A 19,342-nucleotide genomic window follows, 5' to 3' on the forward strand; every position below is an offset into this window, starting at 1 on the left:
CGATAACAGGGAAGACAGAGAGGCAAGAGCGAAGGTACCACTCATAAGGCTCCTCTCAAGAGGGAAGCCCCGAAAATCAGCTACCGTTCTGTGTGGCATATAGCAGAATCCAACCACACAGGGCAGTCTCGCGCTGCTGGATAAAACCTCCAAGGCCATGGATCCCAGCTTGTTAGGGGGAACTCCTGGTGTGAAAACACAAACTAGCGTACCGATAACTTTGCCCAAGAACATCTTAGTATTGGAGCGATGCCCTTTTTTTTTCTGATAGAGAAATAAGTGAGTGAGAGAGTTAGGAGGAAAAATGATTATATCCAAGCAAATCTCAGGAAACGAGTGGCAGATCAAATTCTGTTTTCTCAAGTTTGGACGTTTATTCCCTAAGGCAATGAGTGTGGGAGTTCTTCCCGATGTTGACATGCTAAGCGCTGAAAACTGACCTTCTGAATTCGAATCTCCTACAGTCTGTAATCTTGCACCAACATTCAAAAGTAGGTATTTCTAAAAAAGCAAATACAATATCCCTGTTTAACACAAGTGAGATACACTCAAACCTGAAAAGAATGTTTAAGAGAATATACAGCTGGTCAGAGGAACTGCATGAAAGGGTCATGCAGTCCAAGAAACACTCCCCAAACATAGAAATGACCTGTAAGAGAGTGTAGATGCTTGTCATTCATAGGCGTCTACACCTTTGTGAATATCTAATTTCAAAAAAGTAAGTTCCTACGAATAGTTTCAGATTACTTCATTATGACTAGAACCACGCTTCAGTAGTCGAGAAAATTTGTTGGACAGAGGAACTCACCTGCAGTAGCTGGTATGGATATTTTATAGAATTTATTACTCTGCCTCATGCAGGGAAGACTGCTGAAGGACGTGCTGCCCTTGACCAGACACTCGGCCGTTTCTCTGACGTCACTGTGCACTGATTCCTGCACCCGGGTTCTACTGACGAGCAACGTCGGTAAGTTGTTGCCCTCACGTGGTCGGCCGAGGGGCTCTTAGCCTACAAGATATAACAAGGGGCATAGGAAAATGGGAGACACATGTTGATACAAAAGAATAAGAGGGTTGTTCGAACGTGAGAGAGTGTTGCGAGGGCGGTGGCTGGCTTGCTGAATAAATAGAACAAGGAATGATGTGAAAAGGAAGCCTATTTTCCTTGTTTTATCTTCTACTTCCTAGATTCAGCTTGGTAATATTTATTACAGTTACTAATATTTAACTCTGTACATTGATTTTGTTTTAATGCGGAGGCATATCTTTTCACATGCTTACATTTTAATTCCCAGAATCTTAGTTACTATTCGTTGCTTTTTTTCCCCAAACCACCCTCTGTTCCCACGAAAAGAACCTATTTTCTTCCTAGCTCTTTCCTTGCAGCGAGACATTCTCTTTCTTCCATCTTTAAGTTGCATATAGGACTCCCCTTACCTTACATTTTGAGAGGAATGTAAAGTTTTCATTTTTAACCTTGAAAGGGTAGAGTTGTGTTAATCTTCATTGTTAAAGGGAGCAGTGGCATGACCAGAGAGGAGAAGAATTACTGTTTTCAAAGGAGGACTTTCTTGTATACTTATTATTATAACTAATACACTTGGCCTTAATTCTTTCATGTATACTGTTCTTTTTTATGCTTCCTTTCTATTTCCTTTCTTCTGTTATTTGCATTAATTGTAAATTTCTCTCATTTCTTCTCTCCCATGCGTTTATAGATTGTGTCAGTGAATGTACATGAATCCATAAATACAGTTTTTAAGTTTACTAGTGCTTACCTTTAAGTTTTTCCTAAAAAAAATTAACCAATTTTTTAGAATTTAGACTGAAATAGCATCTGTGCAGTTAAACAGAAAGCTTAGTCCACTTTGCCTTTGTCTTTTTTTCTGCACGCCCCCCACTTACTTGCTAATGTAATCTGGAGATTTGCATTCAGACAGGGCTATTACATCAATATTTAAATTTTACATCTTCTCTTTTAGGAATTTTTTTATTTCAAAAGTTTTTTTATGAAAGTCACAACAAACCATTTTGTGCCAACAATTATTTAAGTCTTCTGGAAATTACAGAAAATAATTATTTGTATTTGTATTCAATAATATCAGTAGATTTACAGCACTTATTTAAGTTTGCCTTTATTTTATCTGGTTTTATTGCCCACCACCAATCCTTTTCTACTCTGATATTCTTATTCTTGACATCATACATTTATTTATCTGCCAGCCTCCATAGTTTATATACCATTTCTGGTTGTAGCAGAGTAGTAGAGAAATCTGAGATCAGGAAAATGTTGTTCCTTTGTTAAAACAGCTTCCACATTTTTATACCAACTTTACCTGCTATGTCATAAGTCTATTAAAAAAATACGAGATGGATCTTTTCAAAGAACCTACTTTTGGTTCATTGATTTTATCTATCAATGTCCTACTTTTGGTTCATTGATTTCTACTCTGATTTTTATTATTTCTTTTCTTTTGCTTACTTTAAATTTAATTTGCTCTTCCTTTTCTAGTTTTCCAAGGTACAGCTTAGATGATTAGTTTAAGATCCTTCTTTAACATACATCCAATGCTATAAATGTTTCTGTAAGCGCTGCCTCCACTGCTTCCCACAAAAATTGTATTTTCATTTTCATTTAGTTCAAAATATGTAAAACTTCTATTGAGATTTCTTCTTCAACTATTATTTAGAAGTATGTTGTTTAATCTCTAAGTATTGGGGAATTTTCAAGCTAAGTTTGTGTTACTGATTTCTAATTGAATTCCATTATATAATTTTATACATTGAGGGCATACATTTCAATTTCTATTCTTTTAAATTTGTTACTGTTTGACTTATGGCCCAGAGTGTGGCCTCTCTTGGTGAATGTTCCAGGAAAGCTTGAAAAGGTGTGTTTTCTCCTCTTGTTGGATGAAGTAGTCTATAGATGTCCATTATATCCAGGTAATTGACGGAGCTGTTGAATTCAACTTTGTCCTTGCTGATTTTCTTCCTGCCAATCTGCCCATTTCTGATGGAGGGGATTGAAGTCTCCAACTACAAGAGTAGATTCATCTATTTCTACTAACGGTCTTTCAGTTTTTACATCAGGCATTCTGATGGCCTGATTTTAGGCACATGTATATTGAGGAGTATTATGTCTTCTTGGAGAACTGACCTCTGTGACATCAGTAATGCCCCTGCTTATCCCTGATCATTTTCCTTGCTCTGCCGTCTTCTCTGCTTGAAATTAATATACCTACTCCTGCCTCCTTTTGATTGCTGTTAGCATGTAAACCTTTACCACTTTACTTTTAGTCCATCTATTTCTTTATATTTAAAATGGATTTCTTACAGACAACATATAGTTAAGTATTGTTTTTTTATTTTTTTCTAACAGTCTCTGTCTTTTAATTGGTTTATCTATACTCTGAAGAGATTATTGACATAGTTGAATCAATATCTACCATACTTCTTACTATTTTCCATTTGTTGACCTGGTTTTTTGTTTGTTTCTATTTTTGTCTTTCACCCATTTTCTGCCTTTTGTGGTTTTGAGTGAGCATTTGATATGATTCTATTTTCTATCTATTCTTAGCATATTAATTACACATTTTTAAAAAAAAGAAAATTAGTGACTTCCCCAGAGTTTGCTATGTATACGTACATCAGATTCACGTCTACTTTTTTTTAAGATGTTATTTATTTATTTTTAGAGAGGGAAGGGAGGGAGAAAGAGAGAGAGAGAAACATCAATGTGTGGTTGCTGGGGGCCATGGCCTGCAACCCAGGCATGTGCCCTGACTGGGAATCGAACCTGCGACACTTTGGTTCGCAGCCCATGCTCAATTCACTGAGCTACACCAGCCAGGGCAGATTCATGTCTACTTTCAAATAACACTATACCACTTCACAGGTAGTTAAATACCTCAGAATAACAAAGTATTCCTAATTTCTCCTTCCCATTCCTTATGTCACTACTGTGATTCATTTCAGGTATTCATAAATCATAATAATCAAAAACCTTGTAACTGCTCTTATGTTAAATAAACTATTATCTGTTTATTTTTATTTTTATTTTGTCTTTACTCATTTCTTCTCCTATATTCTTCCTTTATGTCAATCTGCGTTTCTCATCTGTCATTTTCCTTCCTTCTCAAGAACTTTTAAAAATATTACTTGAAAGGTGGGTGTACTTGCAACTAATTATCTTGATTATTATTTAATAAAATCTTTATTTCTCCTTCACTTTTGAAGGATCATTTTTAAAGATACAGAATTCTAGTTTGGTGGGGGTATTTTTTGCTCAACACTTAAATATTTCACTCCATTCTCTTCTTGCATACACAGTTTCTTAGAATACGTCAGACATAATTCTTCTCTTTGCTTCTATTTAAATAACGTTCCCCCTGCACCAGCTTCTTTCAAGACTTTATCTTTGGCTTTGAAGTTTGAATATGACAGGCCTAGGTGTAGTCATTGTTGCTTTTTAAAAATCTAGCTGTCATAACTACCATTTGATTTATAGGCTGATTATCTCTATAATGGCCCAGGCTCCATTTGGTCACGGTGTACTCATTTCCATTTCATCTACCCTGATGTCTTGAACAACTTTGACTTTGAGTGTATAAGGCAACCTCATTATGACTTACTTACCCAGAGACAGAAAAGAATCACCATATATAAAAGTTGACAGGAAATTTCTTCTTTAATTTCTGGTTTCTCGGAGTCTATGTTGTTTACCCTTACAAATGCCTGAATCACAATATCTTGGCAGTCTGGGTAGTATTCACTTAGACAACAGAACGCCCAACTAAATGTTCCAATGTTTACATTTTATACAGAAGGACATGTTATCCTTTGCAGTATTGGTTCCTTCCTGGATCCACCTCATGAGGAAAAGGTAAGAACTTCCATTGCAGTTTAATTAGTGAATCTGCACGTGTTCATTGAGCATTGTTCTGTGCTAGACATCACAACAAAAGACAGAAATACAGGTCAAGACCTCCTGTCTCTAGTCACATGTGCTGTTACTGATGTCATACACACCATTGCTAAAGCTGTGTGACAGGCAACAGAGGTCTCCTGGTGAGAAGAGGGATGAGAGAGTGAGTGGGCCAGCCACTGGTCACCGCATCGACTTCACGCTTTGACATATCTGTGAGAATCTACATGGAAACCGGAGCTTCAAAGAATGCACACATTGTCTAGTCCTCCACAGTCAGATGTTACATGCTCTGTATCTTCACGGAAGAAAACTGGATAACCTTTTCTTGCAAGCCGAACCTCGTGTTCAACTATTATTATTTTCAAGAAACTCCTTCTCACATCTAGTCTCAATCCTTCTTATAATTTAAACATACGTATTCTATTTTTAGTGTTAATATGATGTAAATGTCAACACCTCCTTATTTTATAACCATATAAATATGCACTTCTTGTGTGTATGTGGATATACAAATATATACATATATTATAAAGACTCACTCAACTCTAATTAAAGAGTACAGCAAGGAAGCACTGTTTTTGCATAGCTTTATTTTCCTTTAAGCTAATATTTCAAATCCAAAAGCTAAACATTAGCTTAAATAATGTTTTATTTTTGAATTATAATATAAACATATGCCGACATAGAGTAGGACTGGATTTTTTGCAGAGCCTTTTAGAATGGTTATTGTTTCAAATATTATTTCATTTTATCCGTGGAGGGCTTTGTTGTTGTTTCCAAGAATCCATGATAGTCTTTATGAAGTTCGGGTATTTAGCTTTCTGGGGATTATCTTTACTTTGCAGAGGAAAAGTCGGAGAGTGGCTTTCCTAGGATGGCGTGGGCAGCTAACGATGAATCAGGGTCAGAGCCAGGGCCCTGGTGCTCTAATCCAATGCTCTTTCCATGTATGCTCGTAGCTCATACTGGGATTGAATGGAAAAGAATAAGCTTCAACTTATGAAGCAATGGCATTCATTCATCAACAGCGACAGGTGTCCTACAATCAAGGCATGCTATGAGCCCAACAAAACCATCATAGTCCTGCCCCATGCGCAGGGGGAGCATTATTTCATTGTTTTCTCCTGCTTATGATGATGATCAACATTCTGTTACTAATGTTAACAGGAAAATATGATTTTGACTAAAGGATTTTCTACCAACTGACCACGACGCTTCAAAAATTCAGACAAAACATTTAAAACAAAGTTATATGCTAATATTAAATTAGAAGGATAGTGCAATTGATTTTAAAGCATTTCCACCAACTTAAAAGGAGTCTATTTTAATAACTTATTCTTTTCCCCCCATTCAACCTCATTTCAACCTTCTCTGTATGTGAACAATGTGATTTTCCAATTTTTACGTGGCTGCCTGTTTATGAATATACAACAGAATCTGGTTATAAGATGCCACATTGCTACAAAGACTAATCCATGCCACACATTAAACCACACTCAGTTCTAAATTAGAACTCTAATGGAAACTTAGTACGTGGGTCTGTAAATCAGAGGTTAGTCTGGCCCTCCTGAACCAGCACTGTTACAGAGATGCTCCATGGGGCACCAACAGTCTAAGAGAGAGAAGGGTCAGAGCCTGTCCACAGAGAGAAAGCCACACATGTGCTGTATAAACAAGCATACAAGTAAGTCTCAGAGCAGTGTCTTTCCAATTATGAGTTATAATGCACTGGGGGATTATACAATCAATTTAATGAGTGGCAAGCAGTAGTAGCTTCATAAAAACAGAAAAGAATAAAGTAGAATTAAATGCAATAGAATAGGATAGACAACATCAGTGTGAATTATACACAATAAGTATATCTTCAGCATCTTTTGTGAGAGATACTGAAACTCATTTCAGATGCATATATAGGTATGTGTCTCCTGTGTCTTGAAGTAAAATGTATTTCTTACCATAGATGCAGCTCATATTAGAGAAACTCTGGCCTTAAAAAGTCCCCATCAAGGCAGGAAAGGGGTCCTTGAATGAGCAGATGTTCTTAAACAGCTTGCAGACAATAAGAAGGGGGAAAACACAGATGTCACCCTGGATCTCTAAGGAGAACCACAGGGAATTAAGTCAAAAGGCCAAGTAATTGCAGAGGAAGTGTGCCCAACCTTTCTTAACATTTAAACGAATAGGAGCCTCATAGGAGGCCTCTACAGTGCCAGAACTCTACACAAATACTCCTAAGTAGAGGACCCAGGGAGAAGTCAGATCTTAGTCTGTGTCCATCAATGACAGAAGGAACACACTCTGAAAATGTACCTGCAGAGCAAGCATCTCAGTTGACACTCTGGTTCACACGCTTTAGAAATATCTTTGCTGGCCCCTTCGGGAGCTCTCAACTTGAGCTCCATCCTGAAGGAATGTACCAATCAAGCATCAGGATGTCTTTGAAAGAGAATGTTCTGGGCCCATTGCTTTTGTTAATTCCTTGTGGTATGTAGCTATTATATATACCCCACCCCCCACCACCCCCCTAAGAAAAGAAAAAAAAAGAACAAAATAGGCAGGGCTATATCTGGATAAAATTTGAAAATAGTAAAAGTCTTTTTTTGCCAATCTCTTCTTTAGTCTCCACCTTTCACCTTTGCTTGCTCCACCTCCTGATTATACCCACTCTGGGTTCCCCCACAACCTTTATCCTAAGGCTGTTCTATTCCTTCATCTGGTCATCCAGTAATTTTCAACTAAATGAATTGCTAATCTTCAATTAAATAAACTGCTAAAGGCATAAGGTACTTTTTCTTCCAGGGAACTGTGTAGATTAACAATAACTAAAAATGGAATTTTGAGGCCCTGATTTGTGTGGCTCAGTTGGTTGGTGCGTCATCTCATAACCAATAGGCTGTGGGTTCAATTCCAACCAGGGCACATAACTAGGTTGCAGGTTTGATCCCTGGTCTCAGCACATACAATCCCTGATCTGGGCATGTACTGAAGGCAACCAATCAATGTTTCTCTCTGTGTCCCTTCCTTTCTTTCTAAAAACAATGAAAAAAATGTCCTCAGGAGAGGATAGAAAAATAATAATAATAAAAGAAGAGTGTTGGGTGCCTTAAAAGCAAGAGAGAGCTATTTGGTGTGGGAGCGTCATCACCTTCCACATATCCCCACACCATTCACTCATGAGGTGGGCTCTTTAATGATCGATAATTTTGATTAAGATTGAATTTTGATCAGCATATACTTATTCCACGATATATGCTTTATTTTTGCCATCTAGAAATTCAAGCAGCTGCTTGCCTGGCGTGCTCATTCTTTAGAAATTGTTCAGGTAATCTATGTAGAAGACAGACAAGTGGTGCTTACTGCCTCCACCGATGGCTCCATAAGGTAGGAACTTCCACACTGGGCGTTCAGGGTTTTGAGTCTGAGAGGAAAAGCTATTGAGCTACAGTTTAAGTACTTAAAATGCAATCTTGACAAACTGACTGGCATAGATAAAGAAATAAAGGGAGCACAAAACGGCTTTGAGAGGATGGCCATTGACCTGGAGTTCTTTTCGGTGTCCAAGGAAGTGAGATGCCACACTCATCCATGTTAGAAAGTAGACTAAATGCCTTCAGCAAGTGTTTTTGCAGACTTGCTTCAGAGGGTTCAGCATGGTGGATAGCTCAGAGAGATAAGCCCAAGCTCAGGGAAGCTAATGACAGTGTCAGCCATCATTAAGAAGTCATAGGAAAGGAAAACTAATATTGAGAAAAGTGGAAGTGAGCTAATGTTTTGGTGATGGTGTGATGGAGTTTGCAAAGCCTACTCTTTTTTTTTTCATGGCTGCCGCACCTGATTCAGAAGGGTTAGCACAGGGCTGCAAATGGAGCAAATGGGGGTGACTTACACTAGGACTGTGGTCAATTATGTTCTCTGGAGAGCATCCCTTCAGGGTTAGCTTTCTCTTTTCATTAAGGTGCAATTTACAGAAAACATTAATTGTAGGAGTACATATAATAATTTTATATTTGTCTATGCTGTGAAATGGTAGTTAATATCAGGTGTAGAAGACACCCATCACCATACAGTTATTTCTTGTGTTGAAGACTTTGAAGACCTAGTCTCTTAGCAACTTTCAAATATGCAATATAGGACTTCCAGCCAAGATGGCAATGTAGGTAGACACACTGTGCCTCCTTACACAACTGAAAGAAGGAAAACAACAAATTTCAAAACAAAAAAAATAACCAGAACTGCCCAAAAAAGGCCCAAAACAAAGAACAGATCAAAGCTCCAGAAAAAATACAAATAAACAACAAAGAGATAGCCAACCTATCAAATGCATAGTTCAAAACACTGGTAATCAAGATGCTCACAAAAATAGTTGAGTATGGTCGCAAAATAGAGGAAAAAGTGAAGGCTATGAAAAGTGAAATAAAGGAAAATGTACAAGGAATTAACAATGAGGGGAAGAAACCAGGACTCAAATCAACGATCTGAAGAAGGAAGAAATAAACATTCAACCAGAACAGAATGAAGAAACAAGAATTCAAAAAAATGAGGAGAGGCTTAGGAAGCTCTCAGACAACTTTAAACATTCCAACATCTGAATCATAGGGGTGCCAGAAGGAGAACAGCAAGAAATTGAAAACTTATTTGAAAAATTAATGAAGAAGATCTTCCCCAATCTGGCAAAAGAAATAGACTTCCAGGAAGCTCAGAAAGTCCCAAAGAAGTTGGACCCAAGGAAGTATACACCAAGGCACATCATAACTACGTTAGCCAAGATTAAAGATAAGGAGAGAATCTTAAAAGCTGAAAGAGAAAAGGTGACAGTTACCTATTAAGGAGTTCCAATAAGAATATCAGCTGACTTCTCAAAGGAAACCTTGCAGGCAAGAAGGAGCTGGAGAGAAGTATTCAAAGTCATGAAAGGCAAGGACCTACATCCAAGATGACTCTATCTAGCAAAGCTATCATTTAGACTGGGAGGGCAGATAAAGTGCTTCTCAAATAAAGTCAAGTTAAATGAGTTCATCATCACCAAGCCCTTATTATATGAAATGTTAGAGGGACTTATCTAAGGAAAAGGAGATTAAAAATATGAACAATAAAATGACAACAAACTCTCAACTACCGACAACTGAACCTAAAAAATCAAAAACAAACTAAGCAAACAACTAGAACAGGAACAGAATCACAGAAATGGAGATCACATGGAGGTTATCAGAGGGGAGGGAGAGGGGGGCAGAATAGGAGAAAAGGTACAGGGAATAAGTAGCATAGATGGTAGGTACAAAATAGACAGGGGGAGGTTAAGAATAGTATAGGAAATGTAGAAGCCAAAGAACTTATATGTATAACCCATGGACATGAACTAAGGGGGGGGGGGGCTGGGAGGGGATGTGCAGGGTGGATGGGAATACAGTGGAGGAAATGGGACAACTGCAATAGCATAATCAATAAAATATATTTAAAAATAAAAAAATGATAAGTTAAAAAAACAAATATGCAATATAATATTATTAACTATAGTCACCATGATGCACAAAGCCTACTTGTTCTTAATTGCCTAGATAATTATAAATATACTTACACAAAGTGCTAAAAATACAAATATAGAAATATGAATAGAAAACAAATGTCATGACATTTATTGAGACAAATTGGGTATATATTAAAATGTCTTAAAATTGTGGTAATGAATTATTCTCTTATGGGAATATAATTAGGTAATATCAAAAGAAGTAGACAGGCTTCAAAGTACACTAGAGAGTTTAAAATAAATTAAAGAATTTACAACTATTACCACTCTTTCCCTTGACTTGAAGTCAAGGGAAAGTAAACAAATAGGACTACACCAATCTACACAATACAATATACAGATGATGTATTATAGAATTGTATGCCTAAAACCTATATAATTTTGTTAACCAATGTCACCTTAATTTATTCAATAAAAAATAAAATTAAAAATAGCCCTGGCTGGCGTAGCTCAGTGGATTGAGCGCGGGCTGCGAACCAAAGTGTCGCAGGTTTGATTCCCAGTCAGGGTACATGCCTAGGTTGCAGGTCATGACCCCCAGCAACTGCACATTGATTGATATCTCTCTCTCTCTCTGTCTCTCTCTCCCTCCCTTTCCTCTGTAAAAATAAATAAATAAAGTCTTTTTAAAAATTAAATTAAATTAAAAATAAATAAGCTTCTACACAACAAAGAAAACTATCAACAAAACAAAAAGGTAACTAACTGAATGGGTCAGATATTGAACTATAATGTTGTACACCTGAATTTTATATAATGTTGTTAAAAATAAAGAATTTAACCAAAAATATGTGGGAAAAGGATTTCAGCCCAGCGAAGGTGGGCGTGCAGAGGCCAGTAAGATGTCTGTGGTGAGGAGCTTGGCTTGGGCTAGGGGAGAGGCAGCAGCACCAGAGATGAACATTTTGGGTTGGAGAACTATCTGAAATGCAAAATCCCGATGTGAACTTTAACTGAAAGAGCAGGTAAGCGATGGATGTCAAGAATGGTCCCTGGCACATACATCTAGCCATTCGCTGAGAGAGGAGTCACTAAAAGAGGAAAGTGTTTAGAATGTGAAAGGCTGAAGGAGAGCTTTTAGAAATGTTGAGTTCACGGTCAATCTGTGGAGCAAGGTCCTATTTGGGAGCAAACAGAGCTGCTTCCTCTGTAAGAATGAAGGAAAATTCAGAACATGACATTGCATCATTAGAGATGCTTTTTATAACTCTCTCCCTTGGGTGCCTGCTCCAGCTTGTTTTCAGCTGCCTGGGATCAGAAGTATTCATTGGACCCTGGCTGGTGTGGCCTAGTAGACTGAGCGCTGGCCTGAGAACCAAAGGATCGCCAGTTCCGTTCCCAGTCAGGGTACATGCCTGGGCTGTGGGCCAGGTGCCCAGTAGGGGGCGCATGAGAGGCAACCACACATTGATATTTCTCTCCCTCTTCCCCTCTGTCTACAAATAAATAAATAAAATCTTTAAAAAAAAAGAAGTGTTGATTGTAATACACACACATGCACACACATACATCACATGCGTGCATACCTCTGTTGTTACGAGCAGCCCCTGCTCAAACCAGTTATCCTTTACATGGAGAGACTACTTTTAGGATTCCTGCAAGTGAAGATCTTCCAAAATAAAACCGAGCTCTATTAGTAGCTACCTCAGAATCCACTGCCCTTCAGAACCAAGCCACGCCTTTTTGCTAACACGAGCTGCCACTTTCTAAAGGAGTAAGCTGTTCTAACACTCCGAATTTGTTTGTCAAAAAGATTATAATTTTATAACAGGAAAGGGCATGATAAGGCCTAGCTCTGGGACACAGGGGAAAGGGGACTGAGGACCCATAGCCGAGGCCCAGGACGCCAGGCTGAGTGGTAGGATCCGTCCCCCGGGAGAGTCCTACATGGAACAGCAAATGCCACCAAACAGGAGACCAAAAGTTACTCCCATCCTTGCCTAGACGGCAAAAATTTAGAGTCGTCCTAAGTCAGTCCCTCATCCATGTAAATCCTGTGTTGGAAGGGCTGGTGCATGTCACCCTAGTAACGGCTCTGGCAGGGCCTTGACATTTTCGCGGTGTTGGGGCAGGCGAATGTTTAAGGGGTGCACGGCAGTCCTGTCCCCTTCTCAGAATGCTGTCAGGTGTGAGGAGTCCCGACTGGGCACCTCTCCCCCACCTCCTCCGCAGTGCCTTCTGCCGGAACCTGGGCTGCCGCTTGGTCTCGGCGGGATCTCCTGCTGGTCCGTGCAGCTTCCCCTTTTCTTGGGTTGTTGCCGAGCGCAGATGGGGATTGTTCCTATCATTTGCTGCTCTGAGCTTGAAGTCAGCATAAAAGGACGACCTTCCAAATGCTGTTTGACCTTTCCATTAGACAGAGGGCACCTGGTCCCGCTAATGACATCCTGTATACTTTAAGCCAGCCGTTTTCAACCTTTTTCATCTCATGGCACACATAAACTAATTCCTACATTCTGCGGCACACCAAAAAAAACATATGTTTACTAACCTGACAAAAAGTAGGTACAATTTTGATTTATTTATACCAGGTGGCTATTGTTGCATTAGCTGTTTTATTACTTTTTTGACAATCCAAGGGGAAAGAGATCAGTGCCCCTAACTAAATAATCAGATAGTGCATGTTTTAAAAATTCTTGCAGCACAGTGATTGAAAATCACTGCTTTAAACCATGTGAACTGTTGAGAGGGACCTTGTGGAGTGAACTGGTAGTAAAATAGTGTGTATGAATGAATGAAGAACCAGTTCTTTTGCCATCCTGTTTCATAGCTCATTTGTAAAAATTAGCGTGGTGTTTCCACAATGGCGGGAATTGTGGGTGGAACCTGAGAGGATTTTGGTAATAGTAAAAGCATCAGTGGGCGTACGTTCTGTTGATGCTGATACAGAAAGCAGACAGCTGAGATATAGACCAGTCTAAGACCTAATTTAATGAACACACTGTCACTCATTGTGAGTTCCAATTAGCTTAAATGAAGAGTCTTATTTGGGGGAACATCTGGTCCTTATTTTCTGGCTTTAATGAATGGATATCAGTACAGGTTCAAATGGACATTTCCCCAAATTGTTGTAGATTAGAATTCTGAGAAAAATGTATGTGGTATGATTAGCTCAATATCGTTACTAGGGAGAGTCCTAGACTCAAGTTTAAAATCCCCGATGGACTAATAAAAATCTGATTATTAACAGAATTCCAATGACTACATTTCTCCTACCTTTGCCTTTCCCCAGGCTCTGGCATGCCCTCAGTGGTCATTACTATGGGTATTTTGGACAACGAAGGCCCTTTGACCTGTCACAGACAAGCGATTTCATTTTGCCTTGTGATGTTAATGAGTACCCCATAGAAATAAAAGAAGAAAGCAAGTTAACAGACAATAGACAAAAATATATATACCCTCTGGTATTTGACCAGCAAAGGTAAGGCCATTGGGTTTCCTTTATAGAGCAGACAATTAAACTAATACGATATTGTAACACTGGGCTGGCATGGAGAATTCAAAGGTGAAAAACTCAAAACTTTTCAATAATTTTGCAATCCAGTGGAAGGATGCACAAAAATCTGTAATCCAGCAAAATAGTACAGCCAAGAACATTCTTTTATTTTTATTTATTTTTATTTTATTTTAATTGTTTTTCAAGTACAGTTTTCTGTCTTTTACTCCCATCCCAGCCCTCCCCCTCCCTCCCATTTCCACCCCCCACTAGTTTTTGTCCGTATGTCCTTTATACTTGTTCCTACAAACCCCTCCCCTTTTCCCCTGAAATTGCCTCCCCTCTCCCCCAAGAACATTAACTCTTAAGAGAATCGCAGAGGTAACAAGACTTACCCAAACAAAGAAGACCAAAGAGGCAATGGCCCAAACAAAGGCAGGAAACAGTGAGTGAGTCGGGAGGACATGGTAGAAGACAAAGCCAGGAAAGTCTATAGAGACTAAAGCAAACTGAGCTTTTTTTATGGGCCAACATAAAGATCTTAAACATTACTGAAATCAGCCCTGACTGGTGTGGCTCAATGGACTGAGCACTGGCCTGCAAACCAAAAGGTCACAGGTTTGATTCCCAGTCAGGGCACATGCCTGGGATGCATGCCAGGTCCCCAGTAGGGGGCACATTCATTAGAGGCAACCGATGAGTGTATCTCTCACACATCAGTGTTTCTCTCCCTCTCCTTCTCCCTCCCGTCCCCTCTCTCTAAAAATAAATTAATTAAATTAAAAATAGATAAGTAAACATTACTGACATCACTGTGACAGAAGGCACACGAGGAAAAGCAGGTCTGAAGACAACAGCTGTGTACGTGATTGTCCAACCACTCAGCTGTATACCTGCAACCACATACAGAAGAAAATTGAAAGGCAAAAGAAAAAGATGGGGAGTTTGGTTTGGGGCAGGTTCAAATATGAGATGCTCGTGGGGATATTTATCATTTTTAAATGTTTTTAATGCTTGGTTGTGGCTTTTAAATATGCATAAGTAAGTTTTAACATCAGCAGGAGCTGCCCCGAGCCACAGAAATAGCAAGAATTGGTTTTGTACCCTCACCCTTACCATATGGTATTTTTTTTAATGGCTATTCATGAATTTAGCTACATGAAAATTTCAGGCCTAGTAGAAATCTCTCATTTACCAGGAGGGAAACCTGGGAAACCAAGTGGAATAAGACTTAAGTGCAGAGGTAGTAGCATCATTAGGGCCACGAGAGCCAAAGAATTGGGGGGCCCAGAGAAAAAAGGATAGAACGAGTGTTTGTTTAGTAGAGGATGCAAGGCATGGGTAGGTGCCTCACTGTTTTTCTTGCATCTTCACATGCAGATGGCAGAAAATGAGCTCCATGTCTTTGCTTTTCAAACGGACACCTCCCAAGCCCTTTGAAGTGGAGAGTGATTTTAAGTTTTTCAAGTCTCTTTCTTCCTCCAAGGTAACTTTTCAAAGCACCAACACACAAAAACACTTTACTTTTATTTTCCTGAATTTAGATATGTACAGTGTATTCGTTTTCGGTGGCTGCTGTTGCAAATTCCCACACACTAAGTGGTCTGAACAGCATGAATGAATTATTTCACTCTTCTGTGGGTCAAAAGTCTGACCTGGGTCCCCCTGGACTAAAATTCAGACATTGCCAGGGCTGTGTTCCTTTTCTGGAGACTCTAGGAGAGACCATCACATTTCTTAGTGTGAGGCCCCCTTCCTTCATCTTCAAAGCCATAAATGATGCATCTCTCTGACCAGCCTTCTGGGGTCCCCTGACTCAGGAAAGGTTCTCCGCTTTCATGGAATCCTGTGATGAGACTGGCCCCCCCTGGAGAATCCATCTCGAAGTTCTTAACCTTAATCACATCTGCAAAGTCCCTTTTGCCAGATGAAGCAATATATTCCCAAGTTGGGGGTGGGGAAGAGAGGGCACAGACATCATTGGTTGCCATTATTCTGCTCACCGAAGGTAAAAAGAAATATTTTTTAAAGTCATTTAGCGGAAACAAATAAATTTGGGGAAATCTCTAGAAAGGGTTTAAAGTCCTTAAAACAATTAAATGCCCCTAAAGATCACAAGACTTATCCTCTTCTTACCACACTTGCATTTTCTCAATTGTTTGGTACAATAACGAAGGTTTAATGCCAATGTTGAGTTAAAATACCTTCCACTTAGAAATCTCTGATTTTTACCAGCAATCTTGTTTGCCCATTCCTTTTCATGATCAGTTATGTATTATTTCTTTACTCAGTTTCCTGCTTCATCTCTGACATATTACTGGTAATAATACAATGATAGTAAGTCTTACATTTAAGTAGTGCCTTAAGTAGGGAATATTGCTTCATCTGGCAAAGGGACTTTGCAGATGTGATTGAGGTTAAGAACTTCGAGATGGATTCTCCGGGGGGTGCCAAGACTCATCACAGGATTCCATGAAAGCAGAGAACTTTTCCTGAGTCGGGGGACCCCAGAAGGCTGTCTTACTATACACATTATCTTATTTGATCCTGACAGATACCGAACAGGACAAAAACTTGCCTAAGGTCATGAAACTAGTAAGGGACAGAGTCAGAATCTGAACCCAGGGAATTGGCCACTTACGGAACGTTCCCTTTCCCTGAACAGTCACTCCTGTTTTGCAGAATCGAAAACATAACTTGGAAGGTTTCATGGCTGAAAACAAAGAGGCCGGGATTGTTTTTGGTTCTCTGCCTATATACAGGGTGAGTCGACCATTTCCAGGACTAGCGTGGTTACAGAACAGTAGGGAACTTGACGCCTCAGTCCCATTCCCAGCCCTGGGCTACGAGCCAGGTGGGAGAAAACCGCAGAACCGAGCTCACCGATGCTTCCATAAACACGCATGCGCGACTGGACCTCCCTCCCCACCGGCCCGGAGAAGTCTTCCTTCGTCCCTCTTGCTGTCGGCCTCTATCACTTGCCGCTGGCATTCCGCATGAACAGCACTGCGGGAAACTGTTTTGAACTTCACCCTGGCTCTTCCTTACCTACAGGACAAAATCCGAATGCTTTTCACCTGGCCTACGAACCTTTCATGGCCTTGCCTCTCTGCCTGAACTGTGTGATGAATAGTGGGCAACTGTGAAAGGGGCGGGGTGTGTTTTAAGTCAGTCGATGCTTCTCACTCCGTATGCCCCGCCCCGGCCTTCACAGTACAGAAGCAGCCACTCGAGTATGTCTTATTCTTTGTTTATCGCTAACAGGTGCAGAGCCCCACTAGTCTAAGATTCCTTCCACTCATCGGCTCAGAGGCGCTAAAGGAGGCTCCGGATGGATTTCCAGGAAAGAAAAAGGGAGGTCATGTTCCACATGAAAGAGTGAGTTAGTAGTATTTAGAATTCCACGGTATACCCCACTCATGTTTGGGTTGTTACTGCCTGCACTGAAAGGGGTAACAGATGACAAACGCGACGACAGCAACAACAAAAAGCTGCTTTATTTCATTAATATACAAAATGTGACCATAATTTTGTTCATTTAAGCCCTTAATGAGAATATGAATGAATCCTGTTCATTATTCTACAATTATTTGAATAAGAACTTTTGGCGACAGAAGAGTATTTTGATAAACATACTATCATTTAATTTGTTAAGTAACCGATGAAACACAGTGGTATAAATTATCCAAAACTAACAGTTAAGCAAAAGAGTATTTGTTTTGGGTTTTATCATTCATATATTTTTATGCCTCATATTTATGTTTTCTTACTTCATCTGGTATTAAATTTTCTACTTAGAAAACGTAAAGTATATCATATGTTACTGTGCAAAAGAAACAACAGACCCAAAATGGAGTCACTTAGGCTAAGCTCCACCGAGACTCACTACCTAACCTAACTGCAGTCACTGCCTTTCCCAGGACTGGAATTTTAAACTGATCAGTTTGGGATTTTCTGATCAACACTAGTGAGAAAACCCCTTGCCTTCCCCTAAAGGGAAGTGACTTGGCCTGAAATAATTCAATTTTTTAAGCTCCTTGCCCCACCCTCCTCCTGCCTATAAAAACCTCCCTTTTCTACCGCTCCTCAGAGCACCTTTCTGTTTACTAGAGGGGATGCTGCCTGATTCATGGACCACTTAGTACAGTCAGTTACATCCTCTGATTTCCTCAGTTGAGTATTCTTATTTAAAAGTACAAACTAAGGGACAGGGGAAAAAAGTGGCCAAATATATCTTAATTACCAGTGGGAAAGCAAAAATAGAGTTAAGAATTATTCATGGTTAATCTACATAATGAATAATGGTTACTCAGCCAGAAACTGACTCTATGATGATGAATTTATCAGAGATCATTAAATACGACAAATTGTCCAGACATTAAGGAATTTTTAACATGCCTGTTATGTTGATAGATGCTTTGTTTTCTCTTAATTGCTCTGATAGGTCATTAATCACACAGAAACAATCAAAGGGATGAAATGTCTCCATTTACTTACAAAAAAGGAGCCAGAAAAATCATGATTAAAAATTCCCTTTGTAGCCCTGGCTGGCGTAGCTCAGTGGATTGAGCGCGGGCTGCGAACCAAAGCATCGCAGGTTCGATTCCCAGCCAGGGCACATGCCTGGGTTGCAGGCCATCACCCCCAGCAACTGCACATTGATGTTTCCCTCTCTCTCTCCCTCCCTTACCTCTCTAAAAACAAATAAATAAATCTAAAAAAATAAATAAAATAAAAATTCCTGGTTTCATGAAGAAAAGAGTTAAGGGTAGCCACAGGGCTAAAATGAGTTTCCAAAATAAAATCAGGTCCCTCTCAGGGCAAGATGGCAGAGTAAGTCTGGAGACTGGCATAGACTGACGCACCACTACCTGTCTATGCAGACTGTGTGCAGAAACCCAAACAGCTGTGAGTTGGGACATAGTGGATGAAGCCAAATCCATAAATACACATCAAAGGCCTAATTTTGTAAAGAGCACTCCCAGGAGGGCTGACACAAAATTGCCTCAGAAAGTCAAGTGTTCAGATTTCAGTTTTGTGAAACGAACGTTTACGGAATCCCTGAAAATGTCACTGTGCGCTCTGCACTGTGCGGGGCACCGAGAAACTGGCCACAGACCCTGCGCCCATGGGAGCGTTGTAGGGAGAAACTTCTCTGAGCCGAGTTCAAAAGCAGGCATCCGTTCTCTTGGACTTATTCCTTTTTATTTATTAAGAGGATAGTTAAGTAAGTCAATCTACTTTCTTTCTAGGAGGACTAAATTTTGGTAAAAATTAGCAGTGCCACTTGACTCTAGAAATTGGTGTTTGTCTTGTAAGGCCAACTAATCGCTGATACATCCTTTATTTCACAGATGCAACGGAGGAAAAGTCTGAAAAGAAATCTCGTCCCGCAAATAAATCTGGCTCCCGCCTTCTTCCCAGGCATCTCCAAATAAGAGAGGAAAAATCAGAA

General features: G+C 39.6%; 1 protein-coding gene across 1 annotated transcript in view; it reads left to right on the forward strand.

Annotated features, from left to right (window-relative positions):
- WDR64 (WD repeat domain 64) overlaps window positions 1-19,337 on the forward strand; it is a 72,254-nt gene extending 52,917 nt beyond the window's left edge. The window contains exons 21-28 of the mRNA XM_045816615.1: window positions 862-967; window positions 4,824-4,882; window positions 8,199-8,308; window positions 13,684-13,872; window positions 15,268-15,373; window positions 16,570-16,650; window positions 17,152-17,265; window positions 19,242-19,337. Of these exons, the coding sequence (XP_045672571.1) occupies window positions 862-967; window positions 4,824-4,882; window positions 8,199-8,308; window positions 13,684-13,872; window positions 15,268-15,373; window positions 16,570-16,650; window positions 17,152-17,265; window positions 19,242-19,325 (849 nt within the window). The 3' untranslated portion in view covers window positions 19,326-19,337. The remainder of the gene's footprint in view (window positions 1-861; window positions 968-4,823; window positions 4,883-8,198; window positions 8,309-13,683; window positions 13,873-15,267; window positions 15,374-16,569; window positions 16,651-17,151; window positions 17,266-19,241) is intronic.
- Window positions 19,338-19,342: the final 5 nt, after the last annotated feature.

Source organism: Phyllostomus hastatus, unplaced genomic scaffold, assembly GCF_019186645.2.
Source record: "Phyllostomus hastatus isolate PE091 unplaced genomic scaffold, TTU_PhHast_1.1 phas_contig_148, whole genome shotgun sequence".
NCBI lineage: Eukaryota > Metazoa > Chordata > Mammalia > Chiroptera > Phyllostomidae > Phyllostomus > Phyllostomus hastatus.